The 24964-nt window shown below is 40.6% G+C and overlaps 1 protein-coding gene across 2 annotated transcripts in view; it reads right to left on the bottom strand.

Annotated features, from left to right (window-relative positions):
* Nucleotides 1–3400: 3400 nt before the first annotated feature.
* LOC117763341 (cGMP-inhibited 3',5'-cyclic phosphodiesterase A-like) overlaps nucleotides 3401–24964 on the bottom strand; it is a 75712-nt gene continuing 54148 nt past the window's right edge. Inside the window, exons 4-14 of one of the 2 annotated variants that reach the window (XM_034588379.1) lie at nucleotides 23307–23464; nucleotides 15565–15638; nucleotides 14422–14573; nucleotides 14171–14308; nucleotides 13519–13630; nucleotides 13183–13296; nucleotides 12398–12597; nucleotides 11177–11380; nucleotides 9442–9603; nucleotides 5179–5434; nucleotides 3401–4621 (exon numbers count right to left, since the gene is read on the bottom strand). In XM_034588379.1, the coding sequence (XP_034444270.1) occupies nucleotides 4308–4621; nucleotides 5179–5434; nucleotides 9442–9603; nucleotides 11177–11380; nucleotides 12398–12597; nucleotides 13183–13296; nucleotides 13519–13630; nucleotides 14171–14308; nucleotides 14422–14573; nucleotides 15565–15638; nucleotides 23307–23464 (1884 nt within the window). In that variant the 3' untranslated portion in view covers nucleotides 3401–4307. The remainder of the gene's footprint in view (nucleotides 4622–5178; nucleotides 5435–9441; nucleotides 9604–11176; nucleotides 11381–12397; nucleotides 12598–13182; nucleotides 13297–13518; nucleotides 13631–14170; nucleotides 14309–14421; nucleotides 14574–15564; nucleotides 15639–23306; nucleotides 23465–24964) is intronic. The other variant, XM_034588380.1, reaches the window with a different exon arrangement.

Below are 24964 nucleotides of genomic sequence, written 5' to 3'. Positions count from 1 at the left end.
TTATGCTACAAGTGTGGAATAAGTATGACAATGAAATAAAACCAATTAAGACATTAAAAACACACTGATCAAAACTGATCTCAGTATTGACTTTAGGCTGATGTGATTGGGGCAGAATGCATGCATCGTTAACAACAACAAAAATATGATGAAGAAGAAATGAACAAAACAAACAGAACCCCATCGCCTTTAAAGATGATGGTTTAAAGAGGTTTCATGGGGAATTTGTTGGTGAAGTTCTGCAAGGTGAGAGGAAGCGCAAGGACAAATGTGCGGCCGTGTGTGAATCCAGAGAAGAGAAGATCCAAGAGAAGAACTGAGGCATCGCTTACTGCGTCCCTCATTTCTCAACAGTACAGTTAGTCAAATAACGGGCCATGTCACATTAGAGAGGCCAGTGGAAGAATTCAAATAGACGCAAACACACTCTCCAACTCTCTCTCACACACACACACAAACTGTTTACATTCACAAAGCAGGAGCTGAGAGGGAAACTAGAAATGGACGCTGCATTATCCCAAAGAATATTACACTCAAAAAAGAATCATGCCTAAAAGATGACTTTATGTACTTCAATTACATTTCATCCTATCTTTATCATATAAGTCCAATGTAAAGATCACATTTGATGAAGCGTTTTCCATCATGTTGAGTCAATGTGAATAAATCAAATCATTTTCAGAGTGATTCGATCAAATAGAGAGTTTAACTTGTGGGATGTTTTTGTTGGTCACTTCTGCAGAAAATCCCATGGAGTGATACAATCCAGTAGTTCTCAGATAAAATATCACCGCTATCTTTCGTGAAGCTGTAGAAAACATAACCAATGTCTCATTAGGCATGAGGAGCAGGCGATGTACAGAAAACAGCAGGAATGTTGGACACAAGACACAATGGATGACGTGATTTGGGCTTCTATCAATAGAAGCCCAAAAAATAATTAAGCTTGTTCGATTCAGTGGCCTTTGACAATTCTGCTCTGATATCAGGGTTTTGGCTAATGACTCTCTGTCTGATGCCTTTCTAATCAGTGGGTCAACCAATTACCTTCAACTCGTGGGGCCTAAACTGCAGGAGGCTGAGTTCCGCCTCCCCCCCCCTCTGCAGCCAGACACAGACTGTGGTGGAGCGAGGGCAGCAGTAAATGGGTCATAATGGATGTAGCGTGCTATTCACCCCCAGACAGGAACATTAGGTGGTAAGAGGGAATGCTAACGCAGGACACAAGGACATGATGTTCTACACTCGTGTCTTACAATGTTACTTTGATCAAAGGAAAGCTCCATCATATCATATTAAATCGTAAATCGCTGCAAACCCTATGAGACAAATTGTGAATTGTGAATATGGGCTGTACAAATAAAATTTGATTGATTGATATTAAGGGCTCCACTTCTTTTAGTTTAAAGAAATCAGGTTATGATTGAAAGCCCTGTTACAGTACGAGTTACCAACCCATAAAGAGATGTGGCTTGCGTCTCATGAGCCACATGAAGATGTGCATATAGGTCATGAGAAGTGGATAAGATCGGCAGTTCATTACATATTGCCTCGCTGCACATGTATGTGACCGTTAGCTGATTCGACAACTCAGCGTGGAGCATGTTACTAATTACACTCAAACTCTATTCATGGGTCCCTCCTGCACATTTTCTGCTTAAATGTGAATTATTAAATGAAAGTGGGATATTCAGCTGAGACATTCTGTCACACATGTAACTGGTTTACCTCATGGGAAGTATGGGGGGCTGCTATGTGACTGAGTTTTACAGCTGAAACAGTTTGTCATGCATCAAGTCCCTGATCATTAAGCTGTCATTGTGTCCTGTTATTATGTCAAGTCACATTTACTCTCATCACATGAACATGTCGGTGTTGAAAATGTTTTCATGTCCTTTGGAAAAATCGTAGAAAACAGTTTCTCTTTGCATTGTATTTTTTGATTTCTACAGTTAAATGCCTGGGGGTGACTAAAACTAAGATTCTCACTAGCTGTCTGTAAAAATCTTAGCGATTATGAAGCAATAAGAAAACAATGTCCCAAAGATTTGCATTATACATGTATATAGATAATCTAGGCATTGTGCTACTAATGCGGGGTTTTTTCATCATGAAAAAAATCATAAACCAATATTTCAGGGCCAATGGGGAGCAAAATTAACATGGAGGAAGCATGAGCGACAAAATATTCCAAATGACAAGTTTGACATTTCAAAGTGCAAAATTGAAACAAAAATAACACAAACACCAGTCGTCACTGTTATCTTGGCCATTCCCTCATAACTTTTCTTACACCATAAAAAGGTCAATCATAAGGTAAGCTATAGCTTCAGAGGCTTGTTTTGGCTCCCGTCAATATTTTGAGGACAGATTACCTGATGTTGAAGACTTGCCAACACAGCTTGCTCTTTTACCAACCCTAACTAACCCAACCCCAACAGTTTAACAGTATATCTTCCTCACTGCATGATGCACTCTGGAGTCTCTGTCTGCTCTAAACTCTGAGAGAATGAATATCTCCCTGAGGTGCTGGAAGAGGAGTTCAGGCAGATGAACTACGACTCTGCAAAGAAGATATAAAAGTCAAAGCAGAAGATTTAATATTATTATTACTATTATATTAAAGTAACCTACCGTCCCTGTATGTTTTTAACTTACTGTCCTCGCAAGTGATACTTTCTACAGTTGAGGGTTTCCTGAGGGTAAGAGGTCAGCATCGTTTGCGGGTGTTTACATGATGAGGACCAGTAAGTTTAGAGCATAATACAGCACACTGAGCCGGCAAACTGAGCGGGGCCAACATTTACTGAAAAGACAAAAGAACAATAGTCTACCTGTGGTCTTTTTCAAAGAATTCAAAGATTATAGACTTTTTACCTCCGCCAAGGAGCTTATATTTCCGCCTGTGTTTTTTTGTCTGTTAGTTAGCAGGATTATGGAAACACGTCCACTAAACTTGGTCAAAGGACGCAGTGCAGGTCAGGGAAGGACACACTAAGTTTTGGGGTTAATCCAGATCAGGAGGCTGATTCAGAATTCTTTTTTTCATTTTCTTTAACATCGTGACGTTGGGTGTTTTACAACATTTTCATTGATTTCTCTGAGAATAATTCACGTATCCTGATGAGAACAATCAGGCATATTTAGGAGTGAGTGCAATTTGGTACAGATCCAAATAAAAATCTGGATCTAGAGAAACTAAATGTGGCTTATTAAGGGGACTGTTGGACCTTGGCGGAAGTACACACTCTCTGAGTGTTAAATAGGTTAGGCTTTCTGGCTCCAAAATATATATTTCTTACATGATTACCTGCGTTGTTGTTTTCCCTTTTACTTTCCTCCTAACACTTTGGTACTTTTATGGTATGTTCTGTGTGTCTCCCCTTTTTTGTGTCTTTTGTCTGCACAGATTCATTTCCAGCAACTCAGTGTTGCTTTGTCAGTGCAGCATGTTCAGTGATCGTTATGTTTTCCCTGGGACTGCAGACCAGAGACGGCACAAATAAGAGGTAATCTGCTGACTTCATCTACGTCCTCTGCAGAAGAATTTGTGCACATGAGCGCATCAGTTTAAGCGAAGACCCACTCGCACACATGCAAACACACAGACAGTGTGAGGAGCCTGGAGATCTCCTCCCTAAACTAATATGGCTACACTGAATGATATAAAGTACCTAATTTGGCAACAACTGTAAAACACAAAATGAGTGATGAGTATCTGTGTTTGATGCGACAATGCGGAGGTGAGTGATTCAATTTGGCAGAAGTTGAAAGGAAGAAAGATACACCAATGTTCCTCATTTGATTGACTCCCTTTATGATCCATACATAGAAAAAAAAACATATTATGGCCCATGTGAGACCTCCAAAACTCTTGCTAAAATTGAAACACAACTACAGGTAACTGTGATGTCTATATATAATTGCATTCTGAAAATAATTATTTATAAATTGGCAGCAAATTTCTGCAGTCCTGTGTTACCACAATGGGTTGAGGTCTGTGCAAGCAGTCTTCCTCTTCTCTTGACAGTAGCAAAAGAGTCTGTATCCCAAAGTACACGAAGAATCCCGTATTGCAATATGGAAAGCTCCTTTAAATGTTTTGGATATTCAGATAAAATGTGTAAAGCACAAATTTTTTCCCACCCTGTTTTTCTCTGTATAGGCACACATTTCCAAAACTTCTACAGTGTTGTGTCTAAGTGATGTGCTGGCAAGAACAGGAGTCAGTTGATAGGATAAGAAACAAAGAAATACTTTTTTCACGTCCTTGCCCTGACTGACGCCTTTTTTCCCATGGGCTTTTTTCACTGCGCCTCCTCCTCCTGTAGTTCCTCTGGAGGTTCAGATTCTTCCAGCGGAGACACGGGCCACTCCGCGTCCTCCACTTCCTCCTCAGGATCCTCTCCTTCCAGCAGCTCCTCTCTGCTGCCTGGCTCCTCTTCCTCCTCGTGAATAGCCAGAATAGGCTCAGCTACATTGTTTAAATGGACAGACTCTGCTCCTTGGCCTTGTTTCTGGGTCTCCTCATCAATCACCTTCTTCCACATCTCATGGTTCTCCGTCAGGTGCTGGGTGATCTGACAGAAGACGTTCGTCCTTTTCTTTGTAGCTTCTTTCTCTGTAAACAAAAAAAAAGAACTAAGTTCATTCATCTTAAAATGAATGTACAATAGCAGCTAATTATCAGTGCACTCATAGGATAAGTGCATCGAGCTGTTTTATGTCACAGCTGCTTCTCAACTGTTCTTGCTGCTGTTGTTGACTAAAAGCCTCAAGCAGCTTCATAGTCATTCACTTTTGATACTTAGTCATTAGTCATTACTTTAGAGGTCCGTGATTATTCAGCTTTTAACTAGTAATAAAAATAGTTCCCTACACACATTTTTTTGTTGTTGATTACCATAGAGGCACATTATATTTCTTTATGACATCTATAATAATGCATTATTGTCTAACGTTTTTATGCAAACACATCACTACTACTACTAAAATTACTAAGAATGATAATAATAGAACTTTTGTAATCATCAGTTTGTAAATGTCCTGCAGTACTCAATATTATATTGTATAATCAAAAGCACAACATCTATTTGTTTGCTATTTCTATGGCAATAGCAGAGAAATGAATACAGAACCAGGCATTCTACATTTGGAGTTTTGGATCACGGCGCTTACGTGATGCTTCTGAGCTGGTGGATGTGTCTTCTTCTGCAGTATCCTCCTCATCCTCTTCCTCATTCTCCATCTCTGGCTCCTCTGCCTCTGGGTTGGGTTCCACCCATCGTCCAGGTATGAGGCTGGCTGAGTTGTACGAGTTGCACAGCGGTCCCACGATGTGCGTGATGAACGATTCCTGGAGTTTGGCCAACTGTGGTGCTGCTCTGTCCATGAAGGGGCTGACGGGAAGACCCAGACTGGACTCCTCATCTCCCTAAATAAAGCATTAGAAACATTAGTGCAAATTAAACACCAGCTGAATGCAGTGACGGCTTGTCAACACTAATCAATGATTGCTTACACCTCGGCTGCCAAGCAGTGGTCTGATATAACAAAGTCAATTTACTTTGATGTTACTGCACTTAAGTACATGTATCTTTACTTTACTTCAGTAGATGTATTTTCAGGCACTTTTCACTTTACTCCATATATCAGCTGACATCATTCTACTCCATTTTTACAATGCATTGCATTCCCATTGTTTTCATTTTCGTGACAATCAATAACAGGAGAGGAATTGATCAATTGATCCGATCAAAGCGGGCGAGTAACACGAAACTCCGCCTCCTGCAGGAGCAGCACCACTGGTGAAGAAACATCAAAAATACATTTGCTGAGACTCAGCCATAATTATGTAGCATAGATAGATAGATGGATAGATAGATAGATAGATAGATAGATAGATAGATAGATAGATAGATAGATAGATAGATAGACACTTTATTCATCCCAGAAGGGAAATTACAGAAAAAAATTGCAGCTCAGTTCAGAAAAGCCTCCAATAGAAGAAACTCTGTTGTTTCACCGAGAGGGGACCGTTGCATTAGGGAATGGGCTACACTCTGTTTTTCTGTTTTAGAAAAGTTCATGTGGTACTTATCCTTATATTTGAAAACATTTGTGTCAATATTTTAGTACTTTTACTTGAGTAAAATATTTGAGTACTCCCTTCACCGCTGCTGCCAAGTGATGGGATGCCACCATTGTTCTGGGTCCCAGCCGAGTGTTAGCTTACCAAACCTCTTTTAACCTTCAACTATTATTTATTTTCTTGCTTTTCCTTTCTTTGTCTTTTATATGTAATTTTAAAATGCTCTTTTTAATTCAAATTATTTTTGACACACTACAGCACTTTGAATTGTAATTTTAATGTATTTCCATGTCTTTATAAAACACTCTGAATTACTTGTGTCTGAATGGCGCTGTATAAATATCTTTGTCTTCCTCAGACTTGATGCTCAGACCGTGCTCCGAGCCCTGACCTACCCGCCCCAGAGATAATAAAAAGGAAGTGCAGAGACTTACAGTAAATGAATTAAACCAAGGTGAAGAACTGCCTGCTACGATAACCCCATTGACATTCACTATAGCATTAATCATAACACAGAATCCACACGGCAAGGTCAGGGAACATTTATTTTACATAAAACCTTGGGAACACTTTGAGATGTCTGTAATTTCCTAATAGCTTTCCAGAAAGAGCCATCACAGAGAACCAATGGAGATGTTCAGAGTCCTTGGAAGGACTGAAGTATTATAACTACTCATTTATTTATTCATAAGTTATCTATTATTGTAGATATTCCAACTCTCTATATGTTCAATTGTATTCACACCTGTAGACAAATGTGCCTTTGTACCTGCTGGGCACTGAATAAATGACTCAGTGCTTTGGCTTCAGCTAGACTTGGAGTTAATCAACTGAGAACACTGTTTCCAATTCCCTGTATTTAGTCTATAATTACAGCCTCCTTTCCAGGAACCTGTGACAGATTTACACTTACATAGCAATTAAAATAAACTGGGCCTGTGTTATTAAGTGTTATTCTAACAAAGGAATGAATTTACTGTTTAGACACACGCTAGTGTTGGAAACGAGTCAAAAGCGTCCGTGTCTGCTGTCTGTGGTGTCCATATGGATGGAAATGAGCAACAGCTATAGCAAGGTTGCTGGTTGCCTTGGTGACTGACCCCAAGTGCCAGTCCCCTACTCTGTATAGTACAATGCCTCTGTTACTTCATTGAGCTGCTAGTGTAAAGCACAGTGAAAGTCCTCAATGAATGGGATTTCAGACAGGTTTCCAATTTGATGGTATTTGCTGACAGGTGAACACAAATGAAGAGGAATAGGTCCAGCTGGCACCATGACTACATCCTGAACAGAGTTCAGAGGCATTACAAGGTTGTGTTTTGCAAATTAATGCTTTACATCAAGTGCTTGTCTGTATTTGCTTTCCATACATGCTGGAACACGCACGCTGGATTGCTTTGCTGCTTTTTTCCAAGGTTGTTGGTCTCTCAAGGCTGTCGGTGTAACCAGAGTCCGCTCCACCTCAATGACAGTTGCCTGGGCACCCTGCTTGCGTCAACACATCTCGCGGCACTAAAACTATTGTTCCTGAAGAGCATTTCTCCTGTGAGGCTCCGGCTATCTGTGTCTCCTCCCATAGACCTCAGTGTCTCGGAACAAGCTGGCTGTGTAGCTGAAGTAAACGGTAAATAAGGGCCTGAGCATTCTGTGCTTCACCCAGAGGCAATTAGCAGAGATTAGCTGCCATTCAGTGCCAAGAGGATGTATTGTGACAAAGGTCACTGAATGTGGAATTAGTTCGAAAGCTTTGCTCAATTCTGTTTGTTACAGCTGCACTGTTTATCTAAAATGAGTCCTAACATAATGAAATTACACTGACAATAAATGCATTTGTTGAAGATATGTAAATACTTAGCCCATTATTATTAGTATTGAGAGGGGGAGGAAGGAAGAACTACAATTACACCTGCGTATGTTGGAGGGATTAAATAAAAAAAGGGGGGTAAATATTAATTAAGGCTGTCAATGCTGTGACTCAATTAAAGGAAACATTTAATTTGGTTCAGGAAAGAATACAGGGAAGCTATCTCAACTTTACTCGCACACAAGTATCTGGTCTTATTGATATTTCGGCAACATCACTACGTACGACACTTGACACTTTCGCCTCCCTGATAAAGAAGGTAGTAAATCTGAGAGGGTAAGCTCCATGGTGCAATGCAGACATTGCGAAAATTGGACAGAAAGTGGCATTTCACCAATTTAGAATTTTGTGTTAGCTGGGGAGTCTAATAGCCTACAAGGGAGCCCTCCATACTGCCAGAACCTCCTATTATTCATCATTAAAATAGGAAAATAGGAACATCCACAAATTGCTCTTCATCACTGTAGCCAGGCTGAGAGTCATGACTCTAATTGTAATAAACTCTAATAACTATTCATTTAACTGTCACTCTATGTGCTTCTTTAAGAATAATATTGTCACCATCAGCAAAAAAAATCATCTCCTTCTTCCCACAACTGGAAAAAAGGTATAATCCTGAACTGTGGCCTTAGAATCGCCTAAAATTCTGATAAAGTTACCAATCATTTTGACACAGCTTTGTACTTTTGACTTTTCTCTAAACTTTTCTGGTTAGATGTTTCTGCAGCATTTGACACCAATAATCACAACATTTTATTACTGACATTGAAACATTTGATTGGGATTAAAGGTTAATGTTAATGTTAACAAATGCTCTTGGACACAAAGGGTAGTTATGGAGTTTCACAGGGCTCAGTACTGGGACCAATATATTTCATCTTATATATGCTTCCTTTAGCTAATACTATCAGTAAGAACAAATTTAATAAATTAAGAATATTAGATGTCTACGCTGCAGCTGTCATGCCTTCATTTTGTGCCCATAACTAAAGTGGTTGAAATTCTTTCTTGTTTAGTGAACCTAAAAGATTTCATAATAAAATATGTCACAAGTCAGCAGTAAGGTTGACAAGATGTTCAAGTATAAAGTTTTCAAGGGAACAACACAAGTGGAGATAGAGGCGTCTGTTTTGAATTATTTAGATAGATGGAATATTATTGTTCATTTATCTATGCATGTGTTAAATTATTCTTGCTATAGCTTTACTGATGTGGGTATGGGAGTAATTGAAAGTTCATTTATATTTTATATGAATATGTAAAATAAAATCAAAACGATAAAATTGTTGACTTTGGTTTTGGCTTAAAAAACACTGAAACTCTCACAAAGGAATGATTAACTATTATAGAAATACTCTATTGGATTGTAGTGTATGATCCAGGTGGCAACGAAAATGTGCAGGTTTTCCTCTGCATACAAAAATAACAGAACACTGATATTCAGTTTAGCGAAAGCAGACAAGGTCTTAGTTCATGGTTCACAGACCTGCTCATAGAATTCGTTGACAATGCCCCCTGTCCACTGCAGATGCAGATCCTTGCACTTCAGAGGTCCGTTGATGTCAGCCAGTTTAATACACATCTGGCACACCAGCAACCGGTCATTCTCATTGGACCAATCGATACCTGTAGATGGATCGTCACCCACCTGGAGGACCGACAAATAGACATGTTGACATTGAACATATTCAAACATGTTGTAGATGTTACGTAACTGCGATACAATTGATTATGATTTAAAATGTAGTATTGGGGTAATGGGTTCTAACTTTTAAAGTGATAAGTGATAGTTGATACCGATGATGTCACAGTTGTGCACAGAAAGTGCAGTTTAAGAAAAATAGGGTCTAAGGGTTGGGGTCTTGACAAGCGCTCAAAAAAACTAATGACACTGCACTTCATGGTACTCAACATAGTCTGACGTCAACTGGATGAGAATGTCAAGAAAGTTGAAAGACAGACAGACAGACATATTTTCCAGTCCGGTGGTCCTAGAATTGACTGGACAGCCCTGGTCAAAGATACCAATGATTGTGACACGGTCTCGTACTATGGACTGGTCTCTATACTTGTCTTGTTAGGTCACAACATTATTATTATTACAGATATTGGAACATTTGATTGGCACCGGGTAAGGTTACAGTTTGTTCATGTAAACAATTGATCTTCAGTGGAGGTTACTCATGGAGTTCCACTGGGTTCAGCACTGGGACCCATGTTTTTTATATAATTTACATATGGTTCTGACTCCTAAAGCAACATACTGTGGTGACTTTGTTACAGGTGATGTCACAGTTGTGCACAGCAATGCAGTTCAAACTAAATAAGGGGTTCGGGTCTTACAACAAAAACTTTGACACTGCACTTCCTGGTACCAAATATGATGTCAATGGGATGAGTGGTTGTCAAGAAAACAAAATGAAGGACAGACAGACAGACAGACAGCAGGATCTCTAGAGAGTTCTAGATGCAATGTGATTGAGTCAAAAGCAATGACGACTTAAGATTTCTATACATGTAGCTTCTACCTCTGTTGGAAAGCACATCACTGGAGTTTTTTCTTTGATGAAATGTGCTTTGTTTAAAATTATAGAGGAAACAATCACTAAGCTTCAAATAGATTAGGACCACTCCAAAGATTAATTTATATTTCTAATTATGCCTAATGAGCTTCAGAAGGATAAACACTGATTCTCAGAGTTTTTGTGATTCTAATCTAATAACCATGGAAACTGATGAGATCAAAACTTGATGGGTACTTCACGGAAAGCTAATTTGGTTCCAGGAAGAGCAGAGCAGGACGTCGTATAGTGAGAAACATTACTTTAGCTGCCAAGCCAGCAAGCTCAATGCTAGCTGACAGGCCTTGGCCGTCGAGCACCACGACTGTACTAATAATCACAATGGAAAAACCTGAGACCCTCAAATCCAAAGCCAACTTTCTGTCTGCACTTAAAAAAGTTATTGAAAAGCTACAGGGGGCTTTGTGTGCTGAATATATTGCAAGTGATGCAATGTTATGCACATATAGTCCTGCTCCTTTAAAAAAAATCAAAACAGCTGATCATTAAAATTGGCTAAGTTAAAGGTAAATAAAGAATCATATACATTTTTATAGTAATGATTTTGTTTGATATATAATTTTTAAGGGATTTAATGCATAAACCCTCCAGATATAAAAAATCTTATATTTTCAACATTTTATATAAAAAAAAAACTACCTTGGCATTGAACTCAGCAACGAAGTCAAAGTGCTTCTTCAGATCAGTGGCCAGTATGGCCTCAATCACCAGGAAACGGAAACGCTTGAACGCCACATGGTCCAAGTTGACGAGGAAGTTGTACTCTGGCCTCGACATGAAGAGGTTCCAGGCTGAGGCAGCGTGGTGGTTTTCCAGAACCGATCGATCATTGTAGAGCACTGCCTGTGAACACACGCAAACACTTTACAATAAACCAGCTTAAAAATCGATATGCTGTATATGAATCCAACAATCCTGCACAAACCGAGAAAAAGATGTAATGGATGTCAGAGGTTCCCAAACAGCGCACAACCTTCAAAATAAGCTTAGTCTTGTGATCCCCATTTATCTCAAAGGACATTGATTTGAGGGAGTTCACAAACATTCACCTACGTCCACACAATGTTTTCCTGTGGTGCTGTAAATTTACCTGATGCAACTGATGGTGTCACTAATCTGTCGTAATCACCTCAGGGGTCACATGGAGACCACTGAAATCTGAAGGCTGATGATTATTTGCAAGGTTTTATTTTAAAAATATCCAGTATGTTTTGGTTTTTGGAACAATAATGGCTAAAATATCTTATTGAGAATCGTTTTAAACAATATATAATATATATGTCTCTCTGGAAAGCATCTCCTGACCCCCAGGGGTCCAGACCCCTAGTTCGGAAACCACTGAGGTGTGTAAAATGTAAAATGCATTATTGTGAAATGGGCTTCGCTACATAATTAGCACTTTTACAATTGGTACTTAAAGTATAATACTTATACTTTTCATTAAATAAAACGTTGAATGCAGAACTGTATTGTAAATAATAATGTCACTATATTGTCATTTTCTAATATAATTTGTTGACGCCCTGTTCCTCCAACTTCTGGAGAAAGGCTAAGATAGTAATGAAATATGCTGAGACAGAAAATCTTCATCCAATAAACAAGTCCAAACTCATGACATGTCAACATCTGTCACAAGCAGTGAGGCATTACTGTAATTGGTGATTGTTCAATTACACTGTCAAAGGCTGAAGATTCGTTACATTTTTTTTTTTTGCCAGAGTAATATACATAGTGGAGGAAAAATGCCAATCAAATGATAAACTTTTGGATTCCAAAGAATAAAGGCGTGTGACAGTAAGTCCAGAAATGACATTTCACATTCTTGCGTCTAATTCAAAGGCTTATCCAGTGCATGAGTACCTGCGGGGCGCTGGTGGCCACAAGGAACGCGTTGGTCCGCCCTGGGTGGTCGTAGTCGTGCATCGCGGCGGCCACATAAAGGGCCATGAGCTCCAGAGCAGGTATGAGGCCTGACATGCAGCCGTAACCGTCTTCTGACACAGTGTAGGTCTTTGAAACCAGGAAGCCCATGTGACTGTGTGTTATGCCGCTGTCGGAGTCTAGCCACGGGGGAGACAGACAATGTGGGTGAGGAGCAGAATTCACACACAACTGACATACTGTATTTTACATGTACACACACACAGATACACACACACTTGTGCACACGCATTCAAATCCACTCACATGTGGATCAAAGGGATGGCCCTGGTAAGGCATACAAATGAGGTTAAGGGAATATGGGTGAGAGGGAACTCTAATCTGCCTCAATTTCATGCTGTTCTAGACTTCAAATAGAGTTTGGTACGTAAATGCAAGAGCCAAGAGCCCGAGTGAGATAAGACAAAGTGTGTGTCGGATAAGAACACACACTCCTGTAGGTCTGACGCTCTGTCATGACGGAGATGGCTCGCAGTGATGCTGCAGGCACATAGAAAGAAAAATCTAAACACAAAAGTCTGGCCTACTTATACAAATTCCTCACCGTCATATATCGCTTAAAGTAAAAGTTTATCTAAGAAGGGCTCAATTCTTCTTATATGACATCTTAATCAATATTAACGACTTTTAACACACTTTTCCGGACCTGATGGATTCACATACACGCCAGCACTCGACACCAGGTCACGCACTAGTCCACACACCTGAGTCACTGGCAGAGCCGTGGTCGGTGACGAGGCTGGGCAGACCGGGCACAGCCTGCGTGGTGAGGTACCAGACGGCATGGAGCACGTCTGTGGCATGGACCCTGTTGTGATCTGGGTCAGGAGAGAAAACAAGTCTGCTCAGTGGGTGCAACCTTCTCCACCAGGTCGCACTGTTGGGCTACTTATGATCCTTGTGACAACACATCACATGTAACTTAACGCTGTGTGATGTTTCCCTCTTGTGGCTGGTTTCGTTGCTACGGCTGCAAACGAGGATCTCGATAAACTGAGCAAAAATGAAGCAGATAAGAGGAGAGAGGTGTTGAAGCTTACATGGTATGTCTCTGTAACCATTCTCGAGGGCGTGGAAGTAGTTCATGAATTCTTTAACAGGAATCTTGAATGTCTCAAACAGGCCAGTGTCTTCAAAGAGCCTGTAAGAGACCTGAAACACAGAAAATCAAAGTGTCAGAGTCTGCAAACACCAGCAGGTACAAATAAAGAGGTTTCAATAACCTTGAGTATGGTTTTAATACTGCGGATGACATACACAAATCCTTTATTATATATTTGTATACATATTTATGAATTACAATGTAATAGGGCCACTTAAATTCATATTTTTAGAATATAGTTGTAATTTGATGCTAAGTGTCATTTTAGAGGGTGAATAGTAGTGAACGACTGTGAGGATATCATTGGTTTCATCTGCAAGATGTTCAAAGGGGTTTCTAAGACCTCCTGTTTTTATCTCATTAAATTAAATCTTTGTTGTCGTAATATTGTGACTTTGTCATTTATGACTTTATTCATGTGATATTATGATATTATTCTCAATATTTAATATGACCGTCAATACTCTGTGGTAATGAGTAAAGAAACCTAATGTTACTGAATATAATTATCTCTGCAGTTTGTATGACAGGTCCTAACCCTATAGACCGTCCCTCTGAGCTCAGTGGTTGATTCTCTCAGGTGCACTTACCTGACTGAGGATCCGTCCACATTTCCCATTGGTCTTCTCCATCAAGCTGAAGATGGGGAAGTTCCAATTGTTTAGCTGACTCATCAGAGGCTCTAGGTCATCCATTACTAACGGCTCTGGAGCCAACATTGGTTGGTCCTGTTCAAGATCACACACGTGGTTAAGATAGAACAAAATGATGTGTGTTACAATAAGAGTGTTTGCTATTCTTTAACAGTTAACAGTCACAGTGTGTCAGAGACTCACTGTACCTCTGGAGGTATTAGTGGGTGGAGGATGACATTCTGGGCAGAGGCTTTTCCTTCCTCTGTGTCCTCTTCTGTATGTGCTACATCGCTGCATTCACTGTGGTTGGCTTCGTGGGTGCTGTCATAGTCTGATGACACAACCACTTGGTCCTCTGCTGGTAAAGGAAAAAAAGAGAGATGTCACAGCGCCGGAGGGAACAAGTCCCTGTAAATCTCCTTAAACTGAAGCACATCAGCAGTTTTTTCTTGTGAATTTACTTCTCTGGTTTATCACTTTCCACTAATCCTGGTTTGCTATAGTTGGTTATTTTCTGCTATTGACAAAATGAAAGTCTCAGAGATGAAAAAGGCTCCTGTTCATTAACACTGGATCAAATTGATGGTTGCTACCGCTTAAAACACATCTTGGTGGATGTGGATGCTTTTACAGCCTGTGAGTCTGTATCATCAAGGAAACTGGGACATTTGCAAATTTTAGTCTTGGATATTACTGATCGATTGCTGGAAACGTTGTGAATTTGTGAAGAATTTCTTGCCCTATGCCCTATATCTGACTGTGACATTAAAATCTAATGTTTACCAGTTAGTGACAAAAACACCAAAAATCCAGATATGCAAAATACATTGGAAATACTTGTATTTTCACTATAACACCAATAAAAAAATGCATTTGTATATTTGAGGTTTTATGCAGCTGTTTACTATAGGAAAGAAAAGGAGATTCTGTTTTGTAGGTTCGTTTGTTTTTAAGGAAGATTACACACAAAAACAACTGAACACATTTCCCCAAGCCTTGGTGGAAGGATGTGATATGGGTCAGGGAAGAGCCCGTTCATTTTTGGAGCAGATGTGAATCAGGGGGCAGATCCAGGAATCCTTCTTTCACTTTTTTTAACATGGTGAGAGGGTGATTTTCAGCATTTTCACCTTTTTCTCAGAGAATAATTCACAGATCTTGTTAAAAAATAACAATTCTATACTTTAAATTGGGTGTTTTGTCTATTGTATACATTAAGCTGTGAAATCAGTATGTAATGAATGCAGTCAGAGGCAGAGAGAAACACTGTGATACTGTACGTGCTGTATGCCCACACTCTTCCCAGGCAGCAGTTGTAATGTTATAAAGAACAAAGAGTGACAGCGTACCTGACCGTGGTATCCTGTCTCCCTTGTCTATGGAGCCCTCCCCATGGCTCAGTTTGATGTATGGTCTCCCACAGCTGCAGGAAAGAGGTTGTGTGAGAAGTTAGAGATGAAGTGCAAAGGAGGACACGTTTCATTTCACTGCATAGCACATGATATCCCCCGTTGCAACTCTGGGAGAGTTGCAGCGGATGTTATTTTGCATCTCCACATACCACATATATATGTCAGATATAATAAATTTCAATGACTAAATATATTCTAGAGGCTCCACACTGAAAGACACAGTTGTTAATATCCCCCAAAAAACAACATGTTATCATGATGTCTGCTCTGACATGTGCACACAATGTGTTTTACAACATCTGCTGTCATCAAAAGCAAGAAGGTTTTGTAGATTTTGTAGGATAAGATCAAATGTAACTTCTGAGCAAGTTTGGTGTAAATAATAAAGTGGATTACTTTAATTAGCTGGTGTTGTTTGGCAGAGCAGGTAGTTAAAACTCAGTCCAGACATCAAAATGAACAGAAAGAAGAGCGGGCGAATGCAGAATAGTCCATATGTGTGTTTGCTTGGACAAAACAAAATGTGGAAGCCATTGGTGTCTGTACAGTTGTGCCAAATTATTGGGAATAACGCCATTCGCTACATCTGTCTTTCATGTCTAACCAGTCGGCTGAAGTTGTCAAGAAGAAAGAATAAAGCCAAATGGGATTCCTACTGTGCTGTCCCCATATGAAACAGACGTTCTGCAGATGCTCCGAGAAAAAAAAAACCCCTCTCATTAATGAACTAATGGATGCACAGATCATCCCAATGCAATGGGAATACAGAACAAATGCAAAACAGTTGCTGCACTGACGACGTTATAAACGACTCATTAGAAACGGAGCCCACCCTCTTTGAGAAATACGACAGACCGCTGACAGCCACAGACACGGCGCACTGCTGCAGCCACAACCTCAGAGACAGATGAAAATATTCACATTTACTGACTGGTTTACAAATCAAACCATAAATATTGTTTATTGCAGTGTGCTGGTTAGTTCGCTGTGTGACACCGAGCTGGAGCCTCCCGAGCTGCTCTCAACAGCTTTTCCATGTTTCTCCAACTGAGGCCACTGTCAAGCTGTAGGTGGTTCCAATTAAAATACCTCTCCCTAAATGTTGTAAAACCTGCCTATGCGGAGCAGGAAATGCCTGCCGTTAGAGCGTGGTGTCACAGGGAGCACAAAGGCCTGTAGTGTGTCTATCTCCTTCTGATAAATTGTTTCTTGAACACTTTCGAGCCGTACCCGCCCCGTCTAATGGTCCTGAGGCCCCAACAAAGGAAGTTCTGTTGTGTTTGCACGGCCAGGTCGAACCACTGTGTGTAATGCCTAGCAGGTGTGGAATATAAAATAGTTTGATAGTTTGGCGGGCGAACAGTTAGTACATTATTGTCAGGGGGGTCTGGGCAGGCAGCAGCGCTTGGCATAAAAGGTTTACTTAATGAAAGTTGAAGAACTGGCAGACACTCTTCCTATTCTGCTAATGCAGCAGAATAACCTCGGCTACTGACATTGAGCCTTCAGCACAGAATATAAATGAGAGGGTCGGCCATTTTCACTGGAGGAATCTGTCAGTCAGGTATCAAGTGACTCTGCTTTTATCACAGAAAAACCTCTTACGTGTAGTTTCAGCGGTTTGCTCTGCAGTTACAGTAATTAATCTGGTCCACTGAGATATACCTACATTCCTCTGTGTGTGTGTTTTCGTTTCAACAGTGTCTCCTACAAATGACATCTGTATGCTAATGATTTGATTTGCTTTATACTTTTAGAAAAGAACATGGCTACTTCCTGCAAATGTGCTTTTCAGTGAGAGAAACATCCTGCCTGCTGCAGAGGGATTAAAGACAACAAAAGCACTTGGATTAGGATTAAAAAAGGACCACGACAGCACGTTTTTATATAAATAGATAAAACCTAGCCTGTACCAAGTGCTGTGAGCCGATCACATTTTAAAAACATATTTAACTAAGGATTATTTCATCATGGATCAATCTGTAAATATATACTTGTATTTGCTGCTGTATTATTTGTTTTGAATCAGTATGTAAACATAATCTGATGGGTAGTTGTATGCACCTTTTAACAAGAACCAAACCAAGATCACAGGTCAAACTTGCTCTCTTGGTTTATCCTTAAAAACTAAAAGTGTTGTGTTGTCCAACAGTCAACTGGAGTCTCTCTCTGGAGTGGAAAATCACTCCTGTTCTCACAAACTCTAAAACAAACACACCTTGGAATTCTAACTGTGAGTATGAACCTCCATCAAGTTAATTATCCTGCAATAGGAAATACTGTATAAATTGCAACATTGTCTGACTTCTTCTGAGAACGGCCCCGCCGCCTCTCCTCCACCTCTGCTGCTTATCTTAATGTCTTGGGCCATGTAATAGGCTCTGACTGGCCTCTGCCTTCCTGCCTCCTCTCTGCTGCAGTTTAACTCCCACATTTTATACTCAACCACTCAGCAGGTTGACAGATTACTCTTGGTTCAGGGCCTGAACGGACAGTGCCCAAGCCACGATAAACACAGCAGCCATTATTTCTGTTTCCAGTAATCTACCTACAGTCCAGCCAGATGACGTGAACAAGATAACAGCAGAATGGGAAATGGAAGGTTCTCAATCGGACCCATTTTTTAACCGGGTCTGCGCGATTAAAAAAAAGCTGATATTGTGGCTTTGAAGTCGGTGTTATTCCTTCTCAACGACGTACGTCACAGAGAGCTGACATGATGGAAAAAAAGGAGGGAGAAAAAAGAGAAGCCTAATGTCCCAATTAAGATTGTAGAGATTTGATGATTGAGCAGAGAGGAGGCAATTGAAGCCATGTGTTCTTTCCCCACCACTCATTACAATCAGCAGTGGTTATGGTGTTTTGTTTGATCTGTGAATAAATGTGTTTGTTACTGCCGTCTTGGCCGGAACTCAACAGGGATAACACTGGCAAACACAGATTCCAGTGTGTAAACACTCCCTGCTACTCTTGTGATGCTGTGCTATGTTCGGGAGCGCTTGTGCCAGCAGGTTGCCTATTGCTGCACAAGTATGATCCCAACAAGTTGTCTTTTTTAAAATATATTTACGGGGAACACTTATTGGACAGGACAGACCAAGCATGAAAGGGGGAGAGACGGGGGAAGACATGCAGCGAAAGGCCACAACCTGAATCGAACCCGCAGCCGCTGCAGAAGACTGGAGCCTCAAAACAACAAGTTGACTTTAAGCATGGGCCTTGGTAAAGTGTCTTCTAGATTTGGTTCTAAGGACTAACCAGATATCTTATTAATTGTATAAAACTCAACCAAACTCCCAGGGCCTCTGTTCTCTCCAATTGTGTCTGTATAACCTGTGTCAGAAGCAGCAGTTGTGACAGTGTGTTTAAGTGTGTTTAAGTGTGTGTGTGTGTGTGTGTGTGTGTGTGTGTGTGTGTGTGTGTGTGTGTGTGTGTGTGTGTGTGTGTGTGTGTGTGTGTGTGTGTGTGTGTGTGTGTGTGTGTTAATTGTGGGGCTCTGGTGACAGGGGAGAGGCCCAGGTGTTTGTTTATGCTCACACCACCATAAGTGGCCATGCCGCTGAGCCGGGCTGAGCTGTAGGACCAGGCGACCGGGCCTTTGTGTACAGAAGCTGCTCGGTGTGCTTACATTTACAGAACTTGTTCAAGTATCACGCTGCCATGGTGGAAAAAGACCCAAACAAGCCACTGACAGACGCAGCCCACACAGGTCTTAGAGGACACAAGACAAAACCCTGGGTGCTGCCTTTTATTTTTTGCTGTGTCACTCAATGAGAGTTGGATTTTGACATTAGTTATAGACCTTTGTATTAGTTTGCTAGTATACTACGTCCATAGTGAAATGTGGTATAACTGTAATATGGAATCTATTACGTTATGAAGTTTTAGAAGAGGTGTGAAATTAAACTTTTTCTATTGAAGTAACTGGACAGAGGAGAGTTGGTTGAAGGTTCTCAGGTGGTAATTGTTCATGTCTTTGCTGTTCACATGGTGTGTATGGTTTATGGTTTGTTCACACTGATATATGCTAAATTAACATAATATATAACAATATACAATATTCACTTATTATATCAAAGTATTATTCAACTACTTATTGATTTGATAGCATCATGCAATTTATGATATGATCAAACCCCTGAATATGACTTGTGACCATGAGCATTAACCTGCGACTGCATGAGCCAGCATTCTCTACTTGGGACAGCTTTCCACAAGAATTGGAAACCTGGCTCCTGGGATTTTCCCCCCATTCAGTCACAGGAGCATTAGTGACATTGGGCACTGTGTTCGGCAAGAAGTCGACATTCAAATTCATCCAAACATTGTTTGATGCGGTTGAGGTCAGGTTTCTGAGCAGGGAAACCCAGAACTCCACCCCAAAAAAAAACAACACTCTCATTGGACCTCACTTTGTGCTCTAGAGCAGTTTCATGGTTCCCATAAATGTTTGCCACAAAGTTGGACGTAAGCTGGTGTCTAAAATATCAGAAAAAATGTTGTAAAATTAAGATTTACCGTAATTGAAACGCAGGAGCCAAACCATAAAGAACAGCACTGGCCTGACAGTAAACAAAAGCAAGGGGACAGATGTGTCTACCTACTTTTGGCCTTATAGTGTGCGCGGGTCAGATTTCGGCAGGAGGGTCATTTCACATATTTCAGACACAGTACTGTGACAAAGAGAGAGATTATAACAATGTGCAGGCACTGAAGTTGCCTCAGCTCAGGTGTTACATGATCCGTCCTGATGGATGCAGCAGAACAATGATCTGCCCTTTCTAATAAATTTGTAGGAATAATCCCTTCCACATGCCGATAAAGTAAAAAACAATGGAAAAATTACTGCAGTTAATCTTTGATTGGAGCAAATACTGCAGTTATGTCTATATAACCTGAGCTGCAGACAGTGTCTGGCTGTTTAGTTTGTCTGGGCAGCTTGGCTTAAGTGACTGTAGCCTGGAAGACAACACATGCTTTTATGGGAACAGCTCAGTTTTACAGTAGAGCCATAATCAATCAATATCTTCATGCAACACACAACAAATAATACCTGCACACAACTGAAGTACATGCATTGCTTATTTAACTGGCTACAACAAAGTAGACATCATTTCGAGTAAACTTTGGAAAAGCATACGTATATCAACTCAATACATTAGGACAGTAACCTTCAGTAAGTCACCGACATAAACCCTTTGTGTAACTGATTAGACAGACGTACCACACGCCAGAACTTTCCGAACCTTTCCACCAAAATTAGTTTCTAAATTAATCTGAGGCAGGAACTTTTCCATGCAGCTGCAGCGTCACGCCTCATTTTACATCTAAAATACATAGCCTTATAAACTGCAACAAGATTCCGGGATTTTGCAAAAAAGCGTGAGTTACTTTGCGGACTGGTCCAGTGTATGAGCTAACTGATTGAAATCTGAGTCCAGATGGTAAGCTTATCATGAAAGTGAGGTCGAGGGACCTAAATTGACAGGTTAAAATTGTTCATATGACTATATATATATATAATAAACTTAACATTTCATATTTTAACCTGTTAAAATCAGGCCCCTGCTCGAAAATGAGATAAAATGAATAATTTATCTCTGCAACTACAGGTTTTACATAAAGGTAACACTTTCTGAAGAGGTGTAAGCATCACTATAGATGTTGTGTATACAGATGCTAGGTCAGTTTAAATGATGATGGAACACAACATTAACCAAAGACGTCATATCCGCCTTAAAATGTCATTTTAGATTGAATATCCCCAAATCATGACCTTCTCGTCCAAAATCTGAAATTGTTGTTGCCTCTACATTCCCATTAACTTGCAGCTGAGCACCGCAAAGTTTTTCATCAGTAGAAAGTGTATTATTTGAATCCATGCAGGCTGTTTTCACCGTCATTATGAGCCAGACATCATGGTTTTCTTAAATTCTTCTACACGTTAATAATTAAGCTTCAGTTTAGAGGTCAGACTAATGTTCTCATGCAGTATTTAGAAAATAAGTTAACAACTAGATGCATGCATTTACACAAACCTACATTATACTGACATAGCTGTGCTGCTGCTTTGCCTCCATCAGTAGACTTTATGCCTGTGACACAGATTCATCAGGGGACAAACTGAACGAGGAAGATGAAACACAAAGAGATTCTTTCTTGCTGAGGCGTACTTAATATTTTAAAGTCGGGGAGCATGTGCTGTCGAGCACCACTTGTGCATCCACGTCATAAAAACATTGCATGCACGATAACTCATATTCACGTACACGCAAACACATGCACAGCTGGTAGTTCTCAGGCTGAATCTCCATTTTCTACCACATTGAAATTCGTGAAAAAACATTATTCCCCTCGAGCTGTTCGGAGTTTATCAAAACATAAGGTCACAGTAATCAAATAATAATTCTGCAGAATACAGTCTCTGCACAGATCACAGTAAATTATGCTGAAATTATTCACTTAGTAATCATCACTTGGTTAATAAATTAAAACTGTGTTTATTCAAGATTTATTGCATCAATGTGATTTACGGGCAAAGTAAAACAACAGCAGAAACAAACACAGCTTGTATTTTACTGGGTTTACGGGAATACGTGGCTAACGTGTCTATATTTCATCTGAGTCTGAACGCAACGGTCCGATTTCCTCAACCTCAGCTTTTACTTAACTACCTCTGCATCCAGGCACAACTCCACCACACATATATTGTATGACGTGCTTACATGCACAGAGAAACCCATGAATGCATGTTAACACTCATCCCTAAACACATAAACTGTAGCCTTCTCTGTCCTACAACACTGTTACTCCCCCAAAATGCAGAGAAACTGTTATAAGACCTGAATACCGTGCAGTTCCCATTATATCACATGCACACAGGTCAATATCCATGACACTTTTGTGTAGCCTGAGTTCTGTGCTATCTTCAGCACTTATGTGCTGAGAGTTTATATGTGTGTCTTAGTTATTCAGGTTAATGTGTTCGCCTGTGGGACATATTTCCATTCTGGCTCCCTTTGCACACATATCATTTTCCTAACTGCTGTAGCATTACTGTTCACTGCTGAGACCAAATCTCATAATCTTAAGAGTGACGCGTCATTCTTTTTGTCCGAGTCCTTCTTAAATCATTTGTACCACAGTCACGAACAACTAAAGTGCAAATTTGGCCATAATTAGTATAATGAAACACAAAAATCTAGGGGTTTGCTTCAAACATAGAAATTATACAGCAAGCATGGGGCCTCATTTTCCAAATGCACAACTTGAGCAAAAGTGAGTATGTGCCTGCTGGAATAAAAAGGAACAAAATAAGAGTGAGACCAGGCGCAGATCCAGGGCTGGGCTCAGGGGGGCACTGGCCCCTGCTTCAATCTGATTGGCCACTGAAGTGTCCCTGTCCTGTCAATAGTCTTTTTATATAAACTAGTTACTTACTAACAATATACTAACAATAAAAATGACAATTTGTAAATCATTTTTATTTTCGGATTTTTTATAGAGAACACAATGAGCTTGAACCAGGAATATATTCAATGACCTGTGGCTTTGAATCAAAGCTATAGAGCTAACAGTAAAGAAGGAATGACTTAAATGTGCACCTTACTGAATCGGGTACTGTGCAAGAAAATACATCCACCACTGAGTGAGGTGTCAGTCAGTTGTTGTGCGGCTACCTGCAGATGAGTGTTTCATGGAAGGGCTTGATGCTGGCGCTGCGATCCCTTCGGACGGGCCCGGGCTCTATGGTGGGCATGCCTGTGGCGGAGGTGGTGGTGGTCCACGTGGAAGAGATCCTCCTCAGAAGACCCGGGTGGAGACTTCGCCTCAGACGCTGCACACACAAACACACACACAGGAACGTTTATTCCCACACACACACACTGAACATGACTGAAAAAACCTTCTAATCACTGGGAATGAATTCAATCTCCAGCCATGAACTGCAGTTGTCAAAAAACATGGCTGTGATTGTGTTTGCATGGATATAAAAGCTCTAAAAGTGCCCCCACCTATAAGATATAATTTATACGTGTTCACTCTGTCTCCAGTGAATTGGAGCATCTAGATGAGACAGTTGCTTTTCCTGCATGTGCCCGAGATGAAGCAAATGATGCAGGTGATGTGACTTGGAAAAATGTTTGTTTCATTTTATTCAGAGAATCAGCACTGCCACCATCATTGACTGGGGGATATTGGCAGGCAGCTGTTCCAAGACTGCTGCTCATGGTACATTATTACATCCAATTTCATGATTGCATTGCACAGATACATTTCATCACCGGGATTCTGCAAGCGCGAGTCTCTTTTGTCTCGTTCTCTCGGTCGCTTTCATAATCTGTCTTCTCTCTGCTTTCTCTCCGGGATTCCCAGTGGTCTGTGCCCTCGTGACGCCTCCATCTGTTCGGTGCCATGCAGCAGCAGCAGCAGCAGCAGCAGCAGCAGCTTGGCACGGCAGCGCTAAACATGGCAGCCCCTCTCTCTCTCTCTCTCTGTCTCTCTCTCCCTCGCTCGGCCCTCTGCAGGGTGACCTAGTAAAGATCGCCTCGGAATCCTGAATGAGCCCATTCACAGCGAGACGTCATACACTGCGTACACTCACTCATACAGGGTGTTGGTAAGGTCACTTTAGGGGACATTTCGCTGACTTACACTCCTTTTGGAGCCGTCACACAAATACAAAGACAACACCCATGCACAATTTTGCATAAATTCATAGACCAGGGTGTACAAAGGTGTTATTAAAACCTTGTAACCTCTGTGTTTTTGTAGAGTATAATACTAAAATTGCATGAAATTATGGAATTAACTTCCGAATATGAAAGTGGAACAATGGTACTGTGGTGTGATTTTGCAGCTCAATTGTTCCATTCTTTAATGAAAGCCCTGCAGACACAGACCGGAGGCAGAAACAACCATAACACAGAATGGTACACACACTGTATCACCATCAGCGATTGCCTGAAAAAAACAGGTCACCCTCACGAGAAATACTGCTGATCCCTGCTGCTGTCAATATGTGATTGAAGTTTATAGCTGGACTCATTCTACCACTGTTTAAATCAGAAAAGTGAGATCAGTGTAACCTCAAATGTTTTTGCAGGTAGCTGAGTCTCATTCATGTTTTTTAAATGTCCGTACAGCACGTGCTCCTGATGCAGCGGTATTTTTTGCAACACACAATAAATGCGTTTTGGGAGAGTTCTTGAAAGGCATCAGTATGCACCACGATGGACATCAAACTCTTAGCCAGCAGCCAGAAACGCAAGCGCAAGGGTTTTCATTCCTCCACTAACCGCCTTTGCTGCTCCTGCTATATTCTCCCCGCAGCCAG

This window comes from Hippoglossus hippoglossus, chromosome 6 (assembly GCF_009819705.1).
Source record: "Hippoglossus hippoglossus isolate fHipHip1 chromosome 6, fHipHip1.pri, whole genome shotgun sequence".
In the NCBI taxonomy this organism is placed as follows: Eukaryota; Metazoa; Chordata; class Actinopteri; order Pleuronectiformes; family Pleuronectidae; genus Hippoglossus; species Hippoglossus hippoglossus.
The sequence above is the reverse complement of the archived record's forward strand: the minus strand, read 5'-3'. Positions and strand labels throughout refer to the sequence as shown.